Here is a 21,395-nt window from a genome sequence, read left to right as displayed (position 1 = left end):
AGTTTCCCTCCTGAAAAGCAGCAAAGAGCTGCTCTGCTCCCAAAATCGAAGGGAGCTGAGAAATCTTGTGTTGAAAGAAGTGTTGAACCACGATTCTTCTCTGCCTGCCTTGGGCTTCCGGCAGGGGCTGTTCACCACTGTCCTCAGCAGAGGCAGGCACAGACTCAGCTGCTTCAGTTTGCTTACTCTTAGCCCCGATTAGTCTTGAAGTGCCTGTGTTGTTTTAAAAAGGGTAGGAGATAGCAAGGAAACTGTGTGCAACTGAGGAGGGAGGGTTTTCTCACATGACACACAGTCCTCCCTCCCTCGGTATCTGGGGGTTGGGGACATTTGCTTCAGGACCCCTGCAGATACCAAAATCATAGATGCTCAAGTCCCTTCTACCAGATGGCATAGTATTTACATATAACCTACTCACATCCTCCCGTATACTTTAAATCATTTCTAGATTACTTATAGTACCTGATACAATGTAAATAGCTGTTATACTGTATTGTTTAGGGAATAATAACAAGAAAAACGTCTGCATGATCAGTACAGATGCAACCATCGTAGACCTTTCCATACTCAGATGCAGAACCCACTGATACAGAGGGCTGGCCGTCTAATGAATATTCTATATAACACTGATTCCGAGTTTTAATTTGATCCTGATGAACTAGGTTACACATTTTGAGACATGTTTATAAAACTATAAATCATATTGCTTGAGAGGCTTTGGCTTAGTAAATTTTAATTTCATGTCAGTGAGGTCATGGTTCAGAGCAGTGCTTCTCAAACTTCAGTGCGCTCACCGTCCCCCAGGATCTCGTCAGGTGCAGGCTCTGGTGTGCTCCATCTGCATGGGGCCTGAGACTGCATCTCTGGCGAGGTCGCAGGGGTGAGGTTGCAGCTGCGCAAGGACCACTTTGAGAAGCGAGGTGTCAGATTCCGTAGCATTCCCTGTTATCTGTTATCTCTGAGTTCACCTTATGTGTATAACTGCTTTCCAAAATTTACTGGTATCTTCCTCAAACCCCTTGTATATTTTTATGCAATTAATTAAAATAGCTTTCCTTGAATCTACTCTCCATCTCTTTTGGATGAAAATAAGTATTTCATTCAAAGCTGTGAACTTTGAAGCCATACATACCATATAGAAAATTCTGTTTTTATAACATCATCAAACTACAGAGCACTTTTCCATGGTTTAACTGAACAAACCACATGCTCTAAGTAGTAATATTCCAGCAGTTCACGTACGGAGTAGTTGGTACTTGGAAAGTATTTTCCATAGAATTAACGCTTACACAGTTAAATCCTTAGGGCAGCTCACAGAAGCCTATTTAACTATTCAATGTACCTTGGATGCAGTATTAATATTACTCTTTCAGCTATAGCTGGCCACCATATTTAATATTTCTAAGAAAAAAATATTTTAAGTTCCAATTTGAGACCACAAGAACACAATTCTTTTTTTTTTCCCTAGGACACAGATCTGATTTTATCTTTTTTCATGTGGCCATCCACATCTGCCAATAGTGCTTATTAAAAATTACATTTTCCTTCCAATAATTTGGGGATACTGTCTTTGTTGTATGCTAAATTTTATTTGTAGTTGGGTTTATATTCTCTTTCTTTTTAATTAATATTCTTTATTTTTAAAACTCTTTCAGATTTACAGAAAAGTTGAACACGTAGTACAGAAAGTTGCATATACCCTCTCTCCTCCTACACACAGTTTTTGTTAACATCTTGCATTATTAACATCTATTAACATTTTTAATTCATGTGGTACATTTGTTATAATAGACAAACCAATATTGATTGGCATATTATTGATAAAATCCACAGTTTAGAATCTACTCTTGGTATTGTACATTCTGTGGGTTTGGACAAATGTATAATGATATGTATCTGCCATTACTGCATCATGCAGAGAAGTTTCACTGCCCTAAAAATCCTCTCTGCTTTGCCCGTTCATCCCTCCCTCCCCCTGACCTCTGGCAACCTTTGATCTTTTTAGTGTCTTCAAAGTTGGCCTTTTCCAGATTGTCTTATTGTTGGAATCGTACAATATGAAGCCTTTTCATGCTGGCTTCTCTTACTGAGCAATGTGTGTTTAACGTTCCTCTGTGGTTTGATAGCACTTTTCTTTATATTATTGAAAAATAGTTGTATGGACGTTCCACAGTTTGTTTATCCATTCACCTATTAAAAGACATCTTGGTTGCTTCCACTTTGGGGCAATTATGAATAAAATTGCTATAAACATTCTTGTGCAAGTTTTTGTGTGGACGTAAGTTTTCAAGGTACTTGGATAAATACCTAGGAGCACGATTGCTGGACCGTATGGTAAGCCTATGTTTAGTTTTGTAAGTAACTGCCAGGCTATCTTCCAAAATGGCTGTACCATTTTGCATTCCCACCAGCAAGGAACAAGAGTTCGTGTTGCTCCACATCTTCACCAGCATTTGGTGTTCTCTGTTTTGGATTTTAGCTAGTCCAGTAAATGTCCAGTGGCCTTGCATTGTTGTTTTAATTTGCAGTTTCCTGTTCCCTAATGACCTATAATATGGAGCATCTTTTCACAGTCGTTTGTGTGTCTTTGGTGAGGTGCCTGTTCAGATCTGCTGCCCATTTATTAATTGAGTTGTTTGTTTTCTTATTAGTGATTTTTGAGTTCTTTGCATATTTTGGATACAGATCCCTTGTCAGATATGTGCTATGAGTACTTCCCCCAGCTTGTGGCTTGTCTTCTCATTCTCTTAATAGTGTCTTTCACAGAGCAGTTTTTAATTTTAATGAAGTCCAATTTTTTCTTTCATGGATGTTGTTTTTGTTGTTGTACCTAGAAAGTTATCACCAAACCCACATCACCTAGCTCTCCTCTTATGTTCTCTTCTAAAAGTTTCATAGTTGTTTTCTTTTTTTAAAGATTTTATTTTTTCGTTTTTCTCCCCAAAGCCCCCCCGGTACATAGTTGTGTATTCTTCGTTGTGGGTCCTTCTAGTTGTGGCATGTGGGACGCTGCCTCAGCGTGGTCTGATGAGCAGTGCCACGTCCGCGCCCAGGATTCGAACCAACGAAACACTGGGCCGCCTGCAGCGGAGCGCGCGAACTTAACCACTCGGCCACGGGGCCAGCCCCATAAAAGTTTCATAGTTTTGCATTTTATATTTAGGTCTCTTATCCATTTTGAGTTAATTTTTGTGAAAGATGTAAGGTCTATGTTTAGATTCATTTTTTTCCACGTGGCTTTCTAGTTTCCTCAGCACCGTTTATTGAAAACTCTATCCTTTCTCCATTGAATTACCTTTACTCCTTTGTCAAAGATGAATTGACTGTATTCTGAGGTCTATATTTGGGTCTCTATTCTGTTCCATTGATGTATTTTTCTTTTCTTTTCCCAGTATCACACAATCTTTATTACAGTAGTACGGGTCTTAAAGTTGGGTAGTGTCTGTTCTCCAACTTTGTTCTTCTCTTCAGTGTTGTGTTGGATATTTATGGTCTTTTGCCTCTCCACATAAACTTTAGAATCAGTATGTTGATATCCAAAAAATAACATGGGAATTTTGATTGTCATTCCTTTGAATCTATAGATCAAGTTGTGAAGAACTGACATCTTGGCAATATTGAGTCTTTATATCCATTAACATGGATACCTCTCCATTTATTCAGATCATGCCTGATTTCTTTCATCAGAGCTTTATAGTTTTCCTCATATAGATCTTGTGCCATATTTTTCCAGATTTATATCTAACTATGTCATTTCTTTTAATGTTAATATAAATGGTATTGTGTTTTTACTTTCAAATTCCAGTTATTCATTGCTGGTATCTTGGAAACCAGTTGACTTTTGTATGGTAACCTTGTATCCTGTGACCTTTAATTGTTTATCAGTTTAGGAGTTTTTTTGTCACTCCTTTGGGATTTTCTACATACACAATCTTGTCATCCGCAAAGACAGTTTTATTTCTTTCTTCCCAATCTGTATACCTTTTTCCTTTTCTTGTCTTATTATTATGACTTCTGGGATGATGTTCAATAGGAGTGGTAAAAAGAGGACATCCTTACCTTATTCTTGATCTTAGGGAGAAAGCATCTAGTTTCTCACCGTTAAGTATGTTGTTAGCTATAGGTTTTTGTAGATATTCTTTATCAAATTGTGGAAGTTTCTCTCTGTTTCTAGTTTGCTGAGAGTTTTTATGAATGGGTGTTGTATTTTGTCAAATGCTTTTTCTGCATCTATTGATATATCATGTAGTTTTTCTCCTTTAGCCTGTTTGATGTGATGGGTTACATTCATTGATTTTTTTTAATGTTGGACCAGCCTTGCATACCTGGAATGAATCCCACTTGGTCATAGTGTATAGTTCCTTCCATACACTCTTAGATTTGGTTTGCTGGTGTTTTTGTTGGATTTGATTTAGTTGGATTGGATTTGATAATTTTGTTGATTTTTCTATCTATGTTTATGAGCCATATAGTTTTCCTTTCTTGTAATGTCTTTGTCTGGTTTTGGTATTATGGTAATGCTGGCCTCGCAGAGTGAATTAGGAAGTATCCCCTCTGCTTCTGTTTTCTGGCAGAGATTGTAAAGAATTGGCATCATTTCTTCCTTAAATGTTTGGTAGAATTCACCTGTGAAACCATCTGGGCTTGGTGCTTTCAAATAAGCTTCCAAAAAAGGAAGGTTGTTACCTATTGATTTAATTTTTTAAATAGATATTGGCCTGTTCAGATTATCTATTTCCTGTCATATGAGTTGTAGTAAAAGTGTGTTTCAAGGAATTTGTCCATTTCATCTAAGTTATAAAATTTGCAGACATGGAGTTGTTCATAATATTTCTTTATTGTCCTTTTAATGTCCGTGTGATCAGTAGTGATGACCCTTCTTTCATTTTTGATATTTGTAGTTGATGTCTTCTCTCTTTTTTTCTTGGTCAGCCTAGTTAGAAATTTATAAATTTTACTGATTTTGTCAAAGAACCAGCTTTGGGTTTTGTTGGTTTTTCTCTGTTGATTTCCTGTTTTCAATGTCATTGATTTCTGCTCTAATTTTTACTCTTTTCTTCTGCTTTTATATTGCTTGTCTTTCTGTAGCATTCTAGGGTGAGAGATTAGAGGGTTGATTTTAGATTTTTCTTTTCAAATATATGCTTTTAATGCTGTAAAATTCCCTCTTAGCACTGCTTTTGCTGCATCTCACAGATTTCGTGGAGGTTTTTTTGGTGAGGAAGATTGGCCCTGAGCTAACATCTTTGCCAGTCTTCTTCTATTTTGTACGTGGGGTGGAACCACAGCATGGCTTGGTGAGTTGTGTGTAGGTCCATGCCAGGGATCTGAACCTGCAAACCCCGGGCCAGCGAAGCAGAGCACGTGAACTTAACTTCTACACCACTGAGGTGGTGCCCCCACAAATTTTCTTAAGTTATATTTTCATTGTCATTCAAAATATTTTCACATGCTTTTTCATTTTGTTTATTTATTTAGCTGAGAAAGGTTTGCCCTGAGCTAACGTCTGTTGCCAGTCTTCCTCTTTTTTTTTAATGTGGGCCACCACCACAGCAAGGCCACTAACACATGAGTAGTGTGGTTCTGCTACTGGGAACTGAACCCTGGCCACCAAAACAGAGAGTGCCAAACTTTAACTACTAAGCCATCAGGGCTGGCCCTTTCAGGTGTTTCTTTTTAATGCAGAAGCTCCCCAGGTCCATGGGCAGTTGCCAGGGTAAAGAGCAAGTAACTCTCTGCCACTTTGTTGTATATTCAGCTCATTTATAAATTGGGTGTTGGAACTTCCAGTAGAAGTTTTGTTTCTGTGCTTATCTTTTAGAGCTTAAGAGGTTCTAGAAATATTCTCTCCCTACAGGTAAATTCTAAACCATATAGGGACCGTTATTGCCGTTATTTCTACTTGAAATGTAGGGATGAAAATGACCAGCTTATGTACAACTTACTGTATTAGCCTAATCCCATGTTTAGTGATGCTGACGGTCAAGAAATTTTTCTTGAAGGGGATGGGGGGATGGCAAAAGGGGTAAAGGGGCACGACTATATAGTGAAAAACTAGACCATTTGTGGTGAGTACGACGTAGTCTATACAGAAACCAATATATAATAATGTACACCTGAAATTTACACACTGTTGTAAGCCAATATGACATCAATAAAATTTTTTTTTAAAGTTCCCCTTTCTCAGAGAACTGCCCTCATTCCCCTTGGCACACTGATGGAGCTGGAAGTACCTGGGAATCGTTCTCTCTGGGGCAGCCCTGGGGGTGGCATTTTGAAGTCCAGCTCCCTTGCCTCCTGTTGGGACAGCTCTCAGGTAGAACTTTGACTGCAGAGTGCGCATGTGTGCACACATCACCGAACCAGGTTGATGCTCCATCCTCGCGACCTGGGCCTGAGATGCTCCCTTGCTGGATTTCCTCCCCTAGTTTTGCATCCCCACGCCCTTGCTTGCTCACAGATCCTCCTTTCAGGGTTTCCGTCTGGGGAACCCAACCTGAGCGTCCTTCAGTTTGAGCTTGCCATACCAAGGAAATGTAAAGAACCCATGAGTGTTCTGTGTTTTCTTTTATTGGAGAAAGGGGCAGTCTCTACCTTTTCATTCATTTTGTGATAGTTTCTCCATGATTGAAGCATAATTACGGAAATAGTCATGACATCCACCTGTCTCCTTTGATAATTGCCTAGAAGATACGTACAGCTTTGCAGAGAAAACTAATATAGCCTGCACCACTGCATCCCTTTTAGAGGGATTCTGTCATCCCTTCTCCTAGGACTTCTGCAGACCCCTCCGTCAAGTGCTAAGTATGAAAGTGTGTCTAGTTATAGCAAACTAACTCACCTTTGACTTGATTCCAGGCTCCATGGTGCCCTTCTCAATGCGGATCTTACATGCGGAGCTTCAGCAGTACCTGGGGAGTCCCCAGGAGTCCCTGGACAGGCTGCACCGAGTGAAGGCCGTCTGCAGCAAGGTAACAGTCGCTCCAGGTGGCCTGCTCTGCCGTCTTCCCCGGGATGGAGAATGCATTCTTAATTTCCTTCTCTCGCGAGAAGCATACCACGTTGCTCTCTGCCCATCCCACCCCACAGACCATCATCACCACTTCCTCCTCCAGGAAGGCTAGGTGACCTGATTCGGTGTGACCATGGTATTCATTGTTCTCACTGAAATTATTTTTGGGGAGGTGGATGGTTTTTGGCAAAGCTTGAGTCCTGAAATCCTTCTTCCTTTGTATGATTGGTAGATCAAAATCAGGAAGGTTTTTTCTTGGGTAGAAATCACACATGTGAACATGTGCCCATACTGCCAGTGGAAGCCCTTCAATGTGCCAGACCACTCACACGTCCTCCAAGGACTGTACACACCTGCTGGTGTCAGAGAGGCACGGGAGCAATCTTTAAAGGGATAATGGCTTCACATGTTCCAGAATCAAAGCAAATTGTACTGTATTATGTCAACTGTCATCATAATACTGACCTTGAAGGCAGATGGGCTCAGAAGAGCCTTCTGATTGATTCTTGGTTGTGAAGTAACACTTGTATGGGAGGCACCAAACTGGCACATCAACAGAAGACGAAGTTATCCCATGAAGTGATCTTAGGGAGAAATGTGGGAATGCGAGTCTCCGTTTCCCACTAAGTAATGTTAGGAAGAAACATGGGATTGCAGGTCTCTGTTTCCAGGCTGTGGACAGCCCTACCCTCTGATCCTTCGTCTTCAGAATGGAAGTAAAACCACCTTTCCTACTTGCCTCACAGTGTTGCTGTGCAGGCCAAATGAAGTAATGTCTGCGGAAGTGCTTCCAAAGCTAGTAACAGGCAGTTAGGAGCCGCAGCGTAGTATGATTTTTTGAATTAGATTGTATTTGTGAGTTTCCTCCTTTCAGGTCAGCTATGCTTGATGGAGGTTTTACGGAGTTTCAAGTTGTTGTTCTCTGTCTTCCCAGCAGGGAAGCAGGTGCGCTAGCTTCCTGTGCACAGGGGGCCTTGCTCACACATCACAGCAGCCCTTCCTGGACACCTCACACCCTCAAGCTTCGTATCAGCTTCCATTTTTTATGTCATAACTTAAAAGATAAAAAGAAGAACTGTTTGCTTTCTTGTACTTTGATCAGTTGATGGGGAAATTGTGTTATCAACTTTTTTAGATTCTAACACTTTTTTCCTTAAATCTTAAAACATGGTTAAAATAATTATTTTCAGAAGTAGGAAACACATAACTTGTTATTGAGAAATGCCAAATCAATGATTTTATAAACTGTACACCGATGATCTTTTAATTATGTTTTTTACCTCCATATCACATTGGGGGAAGTTTTTATGTATTTGAGAGAGAAAATTCTGAGTTTTAGGATCTCTTGGGGGTAGAAAAGTCAGGTCGGTTGAAACAGCTTTGCAAGTCAGTTTTCCTGGTCCTAAATTATTTCGTACCTTCAGTATTAAGCTCCTTAAATGCATAATACAGCATAACAATTAGAGATGAGAGGTGAGAGAGTGGAGTATTCTCCCCATTAGTGTTCTGGCCACTTGTCCTCTTCCTTCTTAAATACTGTGTCATGTTCATTATGAATTAGCCTCTGTCCCTAAGCATTTTTCAAGTAACTCATTTAATTCTCATAACAGCCCTATGAAGTAGGGGTTATTATTATCCCAGTTCAGTTTACAGATGGGGAAACTGAGTCACAGAAAGGTTAACTGACTTGCCCAAGGTCACGTGATTGGGCCCAAGAAGCCTGGCTCTGGGGTCCCTGCCCCTAATCACTCGCCTGCACTTGTCACTGTAATGCGTCCCGATTTAAGTGAGAAAGACCTAGGAGGCTCTCTCCTCTTCCACCCTGCGGCAGCGTCTGTGCTCCGGCCATAGGAAAGGGTCTTGCTGTGTTTGGTGGTGGATCAAACAGACTCAGCAGATCCCTGTGATGAGTATCTGACATACCCGCTCCCTGTGCTCTGTTGGACCGGGTCCCTCCTGAGACTCATGGGTGGTTTCATCCCGAAGCGGCAGGTGGTGACAGCTGACAGCTCGGAGGCGGGAGGAGAGAGAAACAAGAGCTCTAGTGCAGTCACATGACAAGAGCGTTTCTCTCCGGCTGACTTGGCTTTACAGGGAGATGAGAATGTAAACATGCAGGGACCCACTGACAGTGTGCGAGCACGACTTGAGTCTCTCGAGTGCTGCCTGCTTCTCACAGTGTGAACCTGTCACCACAGGTGGTATAACTGCGCCGTGTATGGGTAGCTGTTTTTCTTATGGTGTGACCCGAATGTAAGCCAGTCGCTCTCGTGGTGCTTAGTGGGCAAAACGGAAGGAAAACAAGCACTTGGTGCTGGAGGAGACACTGTGGTCTCCAGCTGAAAGGGTTTTCCTGGATAATTTCAACATGTAATTTCTGTGTGCTCCTTAATGTGTGGACTTAAAACTTGGCCCTTCTGCAAAGAAAGGGTTAACCCCATGTGGCATGACTAGTTGATGCTGAAAGAGAGAAAGGGAAAGACCTGGAGCAGGAGCGTACCTGGAGCTTCCTCCACTGTTAGCCCTGAAAATGAGAAATACAGGCCTTGAACCTCCCTGCTATCTTCCTGTCACATTGGGGCCCCATGGCTCCCTTGGGGGCGTGGTTACCTTCCCGAGCTGCTTCCATGTTTATTTAAAGCTGGTTTCAGCTGGATCCCAGTACCTAGCCTTGTGAAGCACGGAGAGGCTTGTCTGCCCCACAGGTGTCCTCTCAGGACAGCTCTATCTGGGCTTGTTCATTTGCTCGTGCAGCAAATTTTTACTGAGCACCTGCTGTACCACATGCTGCAGTTCAGGGGCAAACACAAAACTGCCCGTGGTGAGTGTGCGCTTCAGTGGGCAGTGCATGTCTCCCCCAGTTGTTTTCTGTTTGAGTCGTTCATCAATACATCATGATCATCCAGAATTAAAAAATAGAAAGTTTGTGTTCATGCTAAAATTTATTTACAAATTGCAAAATCGAGAAATAATAGAAGCTGGCACACCACTCTTGTGACAGCAGTGATTTGGTGGCTTAAAAGGAGAGGCCTGGATATGTTACTTCCACGCAGGTCTGCCCAGGGGCATGGCTGTGGATCCTCTCTGCTTTCCACTTGTAAATGAGAGGTGGGAGGATAGACTGAAGAATTCCATGGTTCCGTGCAACACCAACATTCTGGGTTTTTGAGTCGGTCACAACAAATGGGAAACGCGAGGAAAGCTTGAAAGCTAAGTCTGTTTACCAAGACCTTTCCCTGCATTGTCTATACTCCCTCCTGTATCATTCACACACTTGGCATGCCTGCCCTCACCCAACTGCAAAGGCAGTTCTGTTCTTGACTCGGCATGCTGGACGGGCAAATACTGATGGTGGTGCTGAGGGAGCTCATGAGGGTCGTGGTGGTAAGGGTGGTAAAGGTCACCATCAACACGTGTTTGATGCTCATACTGCAACAGGTGCCGTGCGTAATGCTTGCGTTAATTACCTCCATCAGTGCTCACAGCAGCTGTATGAGGTGATGTTACCCCCAATTTACAGATGAGGAACCTGAGCCTCAGAGGAGTTAATATCACCAGCCTACAACGGTGAGGCCGTGGAGGAGCTAGATGAGAACGCGTCACCCAGCTCCAAAAACCTGCTCCCTAACTGCCACTGTGCAGCTCTCTGTGGAGTCAAACCACCAGTCATTCCTTCTCTCCCAGATACAGTACATTCCCTGATGCTGTGGGAAAGCAGCAGTCCTAAACTCCAGTCTCATGTTTCACTTTGACAGCACCAGGAATTGTAGTGAGTCCCTGCTGCACTTGCTTCCACCAAAAATTCGTCTCAGAAGGTACAGGAGACTGTAACTCACACTCGTGAGGAGAGTCCAGCCAGGGAGGAAACGAGTCAAGAACGTGAAATAGTATCTCCTTGGGTGACGTTTTCCAGCAGTTCCTTCTCCCTCCATTTTCCTTCCTTGGCCTGCACCCCTGTCCCAGCCTCCTGCCTAAGCCCACAGGTGGCGGTGTTGCACTCTGGGTCATGCACTCACCCAGGCTGCTCGGCAGAGCCGCTCAGCGAAGCCATGGCAAGCACAACTTTGCCTGGTGTCCACTTGCACATATTGAGCTGGCCACACCCAGACCACTCTCTCACGTGTTCCGAGGGGGGCTGGAACAGGCAGGAGACCGGCACAAAGGCTGCACTCTGTGGCCGCCGACTGGCCAGTAGCCTGAACATTGATCTGAAATGCTTAACTCAAGGACATTCTCCGAAACCAGAGTTGTTTCCAGAAAGAAGGCAGAAGTTACGTGGTTCGTGTTCCCAAAGAGGTCTCCATCCCATTTGTTTTCATTGCTTGCGTGCCATTAGTTCTTGGTCTTCAAGGTCGTTTTTCCAGGCTGGAGGTCAGGAATGATTGTAGAATCAGATGCTTTGGAAGGGGCTAGATAACAGAGCAAGAAGCCAAACTGGGGTGGTGGAATGTTTTCATCCTTTAGTAAGAAAGTCAGCTGAGGCCTTTCAGGATGCTAGAAAATGAGCCCGCGTGCCATTTTTGTAGACGTGCTCTGAGCCCTGCTGTGTGATAATTGCTGCTCCAGCAAAAGTCAGATCTTGGCAGTTCAGTCCCAGCACGGATTTCCCAAACAAAAAGAAACAACCTTATGTGACAGCTAACGTGGGGTGCAGGAGGGGGTCCGAGAGCAGCTGGGGGCAGATGAGGAGCAGGACACTTGCCAGCCAATAGCACTCAGTCCACTTGGCCCCGTGTCCTCCCTTCAGTTTTGAGCTCTGTCGCCCAGCTTCTTAGGGGACATGCCGAGATACAGGTCTCCTGTTTTTTCTAGTCTGTGCCACCCTAACCAAAGAAGCAGGGCACCAGACCTGGGTATCCCAGAGCACCCGTCCTGGGATGTCGAGGCATGATGTGGTTTCCTAATGGTTGTTTCAGCTCCACTGCCGTAATGTGGAGGATCTTTATGATGCAATATTAATTTTCAAAGCCAGCCTACAGAGTTATAATTACAGTATGATCTCAAGAAAGTAAAAAATATGCAGTGAAGGAAAAATCCAGCAGTATGTTAGTGATGTGGATGATGAGATTAAAGCCCTTTTTATTCTTTTCCTTTCCCAGGTCTTATACAGCACATGCATGAGTTTTATAATTAGACTTTTTCCTATTGAAAAAAATTAAATGAGGTCTGTGGGGCAAAGGGAAGATACGGTTAATACAGCAGGACTGTTTGTAACGTCGGAGGTGTGCCAAAAGCAAGTTTGGTGCTGAGACTTCTGGGACCAAAGCAGAGTGGGAAAACAGTTGGTTGAAGAATTCTTGGTACCTGCAGACCGGTCATTTGTTCAGAAGAAGACGAGCTTTTCCTAACGTGGAAGGTTTGTCAAAGGATGACTAGAGTCTGTGTGTTCAGCCGTGAAACTTAGATTAGAATGACGTTGGGAATTTCTACATGGGGCCCAGTCTTAGCAGGGCATCACTCACGATCTTTACGAAGTGGTCCTGGCTACTGGTTTCTCGGCTATCTTTGACTTAGTGGGGGACAAGAAAGAACCTTGTAGTGAAGTAGCAAATGTTTGGTTCATATGTAATTGTATCAATGAAGAGTAAAAAATACTACAGTTTAAAATAAATTTCCCACGCTGCTGTGGCTTGGGAAAACTATGACCCTGACACCAGGGAGCAGATGCATCTGTCCTCTGGTCCCTGCTGCTCTGGCTTCTCTGCAGGCTGTCTCTACCTCCAGGTCCCAAGAGAGCTTTGGAGACCAGGTGGGAAAGAGCCAAGTGAACTAATTTCTGAAGGTCATTTGCATAAACAGATAAGAATCTGTAAATCACGATGGCAAATTAGCTTGAGGTTTGGGTCCTCGCTGATATGGACGTGCCCAGCGTGGGCTTCAGTTCAGCTCTGTCCCACCCTATAATTTAATTTCGGTAGTCTCACCTGCCCCAGGGTAGCCTGGCTGCGGGTACCAGGTAAAGAAGTGCTTCTTTAGAGACCCCTGCACCTGAAGGAGCCAGAGGGTAATTTTAGTGTGCTCTGGAAAAGAAATATATTCAACAATGTCGATATGGTTTGTTCTCTATCAATGATTGCTAATAAGGCAGTGATGAGAGCTTTGTTTCCAGGAAGGGTTAATATTTTTCTAAAAAGGATTTCAAACACTTACTCTATTTCACTCGTAAACAAAGTTAAAAATAGGAGAGAGAACAGCCCTTGTTAGCCCTCTCACTGGCCAGCTGCTCAGGGAAACACTCAGGTAGGCTGGCCATCAGCATGCTGACAGCGGCCACTGCCAGGCCTTGCCTGACCCAGGCGGTTCAGCTGCCCTGCTCTCCTGCTGCTCCAGCAGAGAGCAAGTTGACTGTGGCTTAACCAGATAAGATGCGAGTGATTGGCAAGTGGAGAGAGGTAATTGAAAGATTAAGGATCGCTCTTGCTTCCTTGGTTGAGGTGACGTCTCTACCCTTTGCCACTGATGCTCATGCTCCTGGGCCTCTGCATGCTCAGAGTGTACAGCGGGAGGAGACGACAGAAGTGTCCCCATCATCAGGGATCAGGGTGGGAGAGGCTCACTCTCCTGGGTCTGTGCGTGCTCAGAGTGCACAGTAGGAGCCCACCAAGCATCCTGTCATCAGCGTTTGCAACAAGATTTGTATGTTGACTCAGCTCACAGTGGTAATTCACACCTTTAGAAACTCTAGATTGCATCGTGCAAATCTCAGGACGTGGACTTGGGATTGTCAGCCGTGCCCCTTTACAGCTCCAACCCAGTATAAAATCTGATGCACCAACGGTGAACCACAAGGTCACAGAAGTTAGCAAACAATCCAGCCTCGATGTGTGCCTGAGAGCCCAGCAAAAAGTGGGCCCTTGATGGAATAAGGACATCTGGAATTCTGCCGTCTTCGCCTTAGCTTGGCAGTGTATATTCTCTTACTCTGTGATCTGGTAGAAAGAGCGTTTTTTCTAGGTGTGAAGTCCCAAAGCACAGTCTCTCCTCAGGCAGTGGTTGGGAGGCGCTTTGGAGTCAGGCAGACGAAATTTCCGTCTCCCATTCTGACACTTCCTGGCACTGTGACCGGCCTGTGGAAGCCTCAAGCTCCCCACCTGTGCTGGGGCGTGTTGCCAACTGCCTCTGGGCTGCCATGCAGGTTAGATCAGGGATGCAGACAGGCGACTTGGCACAGGGAGTACCTGGTCTGTGGGAGTGTTTAACCTTCTCTAAGTGGCTGGGAGCAGCTCCAGAAACCTCTTCACTTTGGACAGCCTCTTTTGCAAAAGGTCCACTAAAAGACTGTGGTTGGGATGGGAATGTCCCAGGACTTTCCAGAGACGTCTAAGCCCCTCTAGGCAGACCTGTTCTCCCCTTAGTCTGGACTCAAGTAGGTCATTAGTGAGTCCTCGGGTCCTTGAATTGGGGCCAGCGCCCTGTGGTCTGTACACTGATGCCTCGTACGTAAAACCCATTCCCTAAACCTACCCAAGCCCACCCCACCCACAAGCTGTAGCAGCTCACCAAAGGGACAGGCACGAGGCTCCTTCTGCTAGAGCTCTCCTGCAAACCATCGTCTCCAGACATCAGCACTCGTGTCACCTGGACCTCGTCAGAGGTCAGGGCTGGGCTCACACCCCAGGCATACAAATCAGAACCTGAAGTTTAAAATGCCAGATTCCAAGGTCATGTGCATGCACCAATGTCCATGAACTTGTAGGATTTCTGGAGGCAGGTGTACATGTATTCCTTGTGGCCTACTGAAGTTTGCCAGGAACGCAAAAATGTTTGTAACTGAGCTAGCAAAAGCGTCAGGTATTCGGTTAGAGCTCTCCCACCTCCTCCTGAGATAGCTGCAGAGGATTCAGAACATGGATTTTGGCATGTCTAAATGTGAATAGGTTATAAATTGTCTTTTTAAGTACTGTTTGAGATGAAGTGGTGTTGGTTACGTGTGGAATCAGACAGATGGGATGTTTGACAGGGCATATAGTTTTCTTTGGACAAGGCACAACCAAGCTTGGCTCTTGAATACTCTCCCTTCCCTCCCCGCTGTGCAGGTGTTGGTGCTTGTCTGCACCGCGGGACTGAGACTGCCTGTCTCAGAACCAGTCCAGGATGCACCCCGTCCCCACGGTGGGGGCTAAGAGGCAGCCTCGCCTCTCCGGTCACACCCGCCCACTGGCTCAGAACAGCCCGAGTCCAGAATCCTCTCCCAGCCCCATGGCCATTACTTTTGTTTCCCTCCTGACTCCTCCCCATTCATCTCCGAGCAGCCTCTTCACTCTTTCAAAACCATTGTTATTTCAGTATTGCAGCTGCTTTCAGAGAGGAGCTCATGCTAAGATTCCCAGTGAGAAACCCATTTCGAAATGTCCAAATTAACACTAAACGCCAAGGCATCTCGGTATGCCAGCCTTGGCGCACTGGCTCCTCACAGGGAGCCTTCAGTAAGTGCTGCTAACTTTGACTGACACCTGCGTGTTAGGCATCTGTGGCTGCATAACCAGCCACTCCAAACTCTGTGGCTTAGAGCAGCAATGATTTATTGTCTCCCCATGTCTGTGGGTCAGAGTTGTGACTCTGGGCCTCTCATGGGGAGCAGTCAAGGAGTAGGGGAAGCTGCACCAGCAGAAGGTTCGACTGGCACTGGAGAGTTGCCTCCCCAGGAGGTCCCTGTACGGCTCATACACTGCACACCTCATACCTCACACACTACACACCTCATACAGTTCACACCCCACACACCTCATACAGTTCACACACCACACACCTCATACCTCACACTATACAGCCCATACCTCATACCTCACACCACACAACTTATACCTCACACACCACACACCTCACACCCTATACCTCATACTTCACACTATACAGCCCATACCTCACACCTCATACCTCACACACCTCACACCCTATACCTCATACCTCACACACCACACACCTCATACCTCACACACCACACACCTCATACATCACACACCATCCACCTCACACTGCACAGCTCATACCTCACACAGCTCACACTCACACACCTTAGACACCTTACCGCTCACACACCAGACACTTCACACGTATGGCACACCTCACACAGCTCACACACCTCCATGACATGAAGGCTGTCTGCATAGTGTGAGGCAGGCACACAGCAGTGCTCAGCAGCGTAAATGGAAGGAGAAAGCGGAGGACACGCCCCAGGAGCACAGAGAGGAGGATGAAGGAGCCCCTGAGGGGAGGCCTGCTGGGAGCCCACAGAGGAGGGTGACAGAGCCGCTGAGGGATGAGTCCGGGGAACCTGCAGAGGGGGGACCAAGGAGCCCCTGAGGGGAGGCCTGCTGGGAGCCCTCAGAAGGGGGAAGTCACAGAGCAGGGATTGAACCCACGGGAGTCAGCCGTGTCAGGATCATAGGGCCGAGGACTGTGGAGAGAAGGCACAGGTGCATTTACACTTCTCAACTGAATTTTTCATAAGCATATTATTACTTTTTTAACACTAATTAAAAAAGAATCACTGCCAAGACACTTTGCTTGTCCTCTGCTGTCCTCTTTGAGTCTCCTGTTGGCTGCAGAATCCACCATTCGCTGTCAGACCTCGAAGACTTCTTGTCTGAGGCCTTTCTCTAGAGGATTAAAAACACTGATCTGTTCACAGGACTTTGTCTTAAAAATACATACTATTTTTTCCATTTTTTAAAATTACAAAATAACTATAGAAGTCATACATTTCCTACCCTACAGTTCACGATTACCTGTTGCACCTTGACAGCTTACCATCGTCAGGCCGAGTCGTCAGGCAAAGCCAGCCCAAGGGGGAGCCTGGTCTCCTCTGCCCCAGTGCTCAGCTGGCAGCCCGATGTTGCCCCTCACGGCTCGGGACCCAGCAGGGGACACTGGCGCTAACCGCCGCCTCTCCAGGAGCAGTGTATGCTCTTCAGTCGCTGAGCAGCCCTCCTGCATCAGAAATGCTGGGTGCGGGGCGGACAGAGAGGGGTGAGGCCGTTGGGGCTGGCGGTTTAGTGAGGGGCACAACCAGTCTCCGTGCCTCACGACTGGGCATGCTCAGCCATAGTGCCCCGTCTCTTTGGGCCGCGAAGTCCTTTACTTAGATTTGGTGGAGCTGAGACACCCTGATGGCTGGGGTTCACACCAAGTAAAGGAGGAAATGGCAGCGTCTCCCCCTTTGCCTGGGTGATGTCGTTCTGCTACCGCAAGTTCAAAAGTGTGCCTCTACTTTTGGGAGCATCTTCCAGATTGAGCAGATGGTGCAGCATGACTTTATAGCCCTGGGCAGCAGACCTGGGACTGCTCATGGGTGTCCGACCTGGACTCAGACCTCAGTTGTTTCATCTGGGACAGACAGACGGGAAGAAATGCCCCACACCATGTTTGCAAACTCAGCAGTTCAGGCTCTGGGTTGGGAATGTTTCTGTCACTTTCCTTTACGTAGAAATAAGCTTTTGTAGATCAATGTACTGTTACTTTATAAAGCCAGACAGCTGTCTCTAGATAGACAGCAATAGAAGTACTAACAGTGAGCCAGCATTTCTGCTCAGGGCGCTCAAGGATGCGCTGCCCAGGCAGACGGGACCTATGAATTGATGTCATGAAGTAATGTACCCTAGAAATAAGACACAGACACCAAGGATCAGAAAGTTGTATTAAACATGGTCATGCTCACTTCTGTCACATGCTCACTTCTGCCGTTCCTTGCTGTCCCTCTCTGGCAGTGCAGACATCCAGGCCGTCCCTGTGCGTCCCTCACCCAAGCTCTTCTGTTGTGATTGGTTTTGCTCTTAGATCCCCATGCCTTCCCCTGTGTCCCCTCTGTTGATCTTGGTCATCAAAGCCAGGGTGCGCGGCCATCTGAGCTTGTGTGGGCCCTGCTGGTCAGGAAGACACCAGGCCACCTGTGTCTGTTCTTCAGTAACCCTTATCTCTTCTCTTTTTTTCCTGTCCTCCCTCTGTTCTAGCTGAGGGGATTTAATGGTACCATCAAGACTTCCTTTCCTGGTCAGTTTCTGTTTTTATGATTATTTATCAGAAGACAGGTAGCTAGAAATGGCATTTAAACTGGTTTAGACCAACTAGATAATCTTCACGGTTACAGCTTTGAACCCCAGAGTGTCCTGAGTCATCACGGTAGGACAGGCCTTCGTGTTCCCAGCAAACCGTTCTCGAGCTTGCATGCAGCAGTGACTCGCAGCTGAGGAGGCTGGTGAGGCTCTGGCTGTGTGGACGGGGCCCAAGTGGGTGAAGGCCCAGGCAGCTGCTGCTACGGGTTGTGAGCTTGCCTCTCGGGGCCCGTCGTTCGGGAAGTGCTCACTGGCACGGTGATCTAATGAGTGAGAAGGTTTTTCCCCAAAGCATGTGGCCTCAAGTCAGTAATCACAGAACTCGACGTAACCTTTTTTCAATTAATACTTTATTTTTCTCCCTAAGCAAATAGTCTTTACACTTAAGACTTTTCTTCCTGCTCATGCAGCCCCTCAAAAAAATACATTCTCAGGGCTGGCCCCCTGGCCGAGTGGTTAAGTTCACGTGCTCCGCTGCAGGCGGCCCAGTGTTTCGTTGGTTCGAGTCCTGGGCGTGGACATGCCACTGCTCATCAAACCACGCTGAGGCAGCGTCCCACATGCCATAACTAGAAGGACCCACAACGAAGAATATACAACTATGTACTGGGGGGCTTTGGGGAGAAAAAGGAAAAATAAAATCTTAAAAAAAAAAAAAAAAATACGTTCTCTTCCCAAATTAACAGTGGCACAGCTTCTTTTCTTTCAAAGAAAACCGAAATACAAAAGAAGCAATCCAAAGTTATTAACAAATGATATAAACTGTGTACACTGACAGTTCAGAATTTATTTGATATGTTAAAAAAGGCCACATAACTCATGCTGCCCCAGAGGAATAAGACGAGTATTTTCAGAGAAGTTAATAATCATCCTCATGTGTAATGTACTTGATGCTTTTCTTAAAAAGAAGCAACACCTACCCTCTGTCTGATGTCTGAATGCTTTATGAGCATCATACGCCCAGACGCCACCGTCAGCTTCCCCTCTGCCACCATCACCTGCATCTCTCCTAGCTGCGATGTTTAAAATGTGTCCGTGTGAAACATCCCTGACAAAGTGCTTTTTGTACAGAGAAATCTGCTTCTCCAAGAATATATTACGACCAAGTCTAGAAGCAAATTCATTTTTTATGACTTTGTGTTCTTACTTGAAATTACTGCAGATCCTAACAAATTTGGAGCAAGGCTTAGCCGAAGATGGGAGCATGAGCAGCATTTCACAGGAGAACAGACGAGGTCAGTGGTCCGCCTTTCCTTGGTTAAATGATTATCGAGGCTTATCAAAAGACTCAACCTCAGAAGTTTCGTCTCTGTCTCATTCTCTCTTTCTTCTTACACAATAATGCGTTCGTCCTCTCTTGCGTTCATTTCCTCATTCTTTTTTTGGGAAGCAAGCACCATGCTTGGCGCTGTTGATACGTGAAGAGCAAGATTAGACATGAGACCCGCTCACAGGGAGCCCCGTCAGGTGGAGAAGACCCACCCTGCCCAGATAAGCCCACAGATCCATGGGGGCTCCCGCGCTCCAATGGGTGCTGTGGAGGAGAGGAGCCGGGCCTCGCCCGACATGGTCCTGTATTGGGGACTGCCCCCCCGAGAGCAGCAGCCTGTGGCAGGAAGGAGGGTGAGGCCATGAGGAGCCAGAGGGGAGAGGAAGCTGGGCACTGCATGCCTTGGGGGCCAGGCTCACGCTGTGGGTCTCTATGCTGAGTCCTGGGCTGACACAGGCCAATTTGCATTTTGAGAAGATCATCGTGGCTGCAATTTCTTAAGAACATTAGAGAGATGAACTTCAAAACCCAGCTCAGTTGGTGCCTCCTAGAGAGGCCCCCCGCCGACTCATTCCTTAGGGCAGCACCTCTCCACATAGGCCTGTGGTTGCCCAGTCATCTCCTTGTTCCCAGAGCCTCTGTCCCGCTCTGTGTCACCTCCTGGGTCCAGGGGCTCGGCAGTCTCCACCTCCGTGTGCCTGACTCAAAGCAAGTTCTTGGTGACTGCTGGCTGGCACAGATTATGCTGGAAAGCATGGTCTTCCTCCAAAGTCACTCTCTGAGGACACTAACGTACCAAAAGCAGAAGAGGTGGCCTGGAGAGGGAAACGCTCCAGGTGGAGAGCTGTGCAGGACCTCAGTACAGGGAGGCCCCGGCCCATACACCCCAGACGATGGGGCTGGGGAGAGTGACATGGGCAGGAGATATTTGCCCTCAGGGGCCAACAGAGCTGGGCTGCATTTTTGTTTGAAATACAGATTCCTTTGTTTGCAAAACCCCAAATGACCACCAGAGTTGTAAGTGTGCCTATGTGTACCCGCATCCTCCTCAGTCATTAAGTGCAGACAAATTAGCAAAGTCTGAAGGAGGGAAGTTTCCACTCACCCTTGGACATCCCCTTCTCCAGCACTTTCCACACCCTGGGGCACCTGCTGTAGTGGGAATGAGCAGATAGTTATTAGATCTCAGAAAGCAGTTTCTGGAAATCTAGCAGAGTCACGACAGATGAACAGATTTATAAGGTGACGAAGGGAAGAAGGAGAGCCAGAAAGAAGTCTGGAAAGATGATCAGAATGAATCTGCAGCTCACCGAGACGATCCACAGTTTACATTCATTAAGAAAAGGCATTGCTCAGAATGGTCTTTTCACAAAAATGATGTTATAGAGAGAATATAAGCAGCTAATGTATTTTTAATTGCTGAAAGGCAAAGTAAGTTAAATTCTTAATTCTAGCAATTAAGTGTTTTGTGTTGTTCTTAAGCACTCCAAGATAAGCATAATTTCTATGTGGTTGTTATCCCAAAATACCGTTGTCCAGGCAGCCAAAGAAAGGTCAGTTTCAGCGAGGGGCCAGGTTGGTGTAGGGCAGGCTCGCCCGATTACCATCGTTCAGATACGAGAGGACCTGCACGTCCCTCATCCTCAGCTGGATGGCCTTCACATCTGCCTCTCCCTCCCGCTGTGCTCCTGTGTCCTCTCCACTCTCCCCTGCTCCTCATCCCACTGTGCTCTGTGTCCTCTCCACTCTTGCCTGCTCCTCATCCTGCTGTGCTCCCGTGTCCACTCCACTCTCGCCTACTCCTCATCCCGCTGTGCTCCCATGTCCACTTCACTCTCACCTGCTCCTCGTCCCACTGTGCTCCCATGTCCACTCCACTCTCACCTGCTCCTCATCCCACTGTGCTCCCGTGTCCACTCCACTCTCACCTGCTCCTCGTCCCGCTGTGCTCCCATATCGTCTCCACTCTCGCCTGCTCCTCGTCCCACTGTGCTCCCGTGTCCACTCCACTCTCGCCTGCTCCTCATCCCACTGTGCTCCCGTGTCCACTCCACTCTCACCT

At 46.1% G+C, this 21,395-nt stretch overlaps 1 protein-coding gene across 2 annotated transcripts in view; it reads left to right on the top strand.

Moving 5' to 3' along the window:
* TRAPPC12 (trafficking protein particle complex subunit 12) overlaps positions 1 to 21,395 on the top strand; it is an 89,608-nt gene that overhangs the window by 49,110 nt on the left and 19,103 nt on the right. For both annotated transcript variants that reach the window (XM_046660809.1, XM_046660810.1), the window contains exons 6-7: positions 6,859 to 6,971; positions 19,226 to 19,298. In XM_046660809.1, the coding sequence (XP_046516765.1) occupies positions 6,859 to 6,971; positions 19,226 to 19,298 (186 nt within the window). The remainder of the gene's footprint in view (positions 1 to 6,858; positions 6,972 to 19,225; positions 19,299 to 21,395) is intronic.

The sequence above is a fragment of the Equus quagga genome, chromosome 5 (genome assembly GCF_021613505.1).
Source record: "Equus quagga isolate Etosha38 chromosome 5, UCLA_HA_Equagga_1.0, whole genome shotgun sequence".
Taxonomy (NCBI): domain Eukaryota; kingdom Metazoa; phylum Chordata; class Mammalia; order Perissodactyla; family Equidae; genus Equus; species Equus quagga.
The sequence above is the reverse complement of the archived record's forward strand: the minus strand, read 5'-3'. Positions and strand labels throughout refer to the sequence as shown.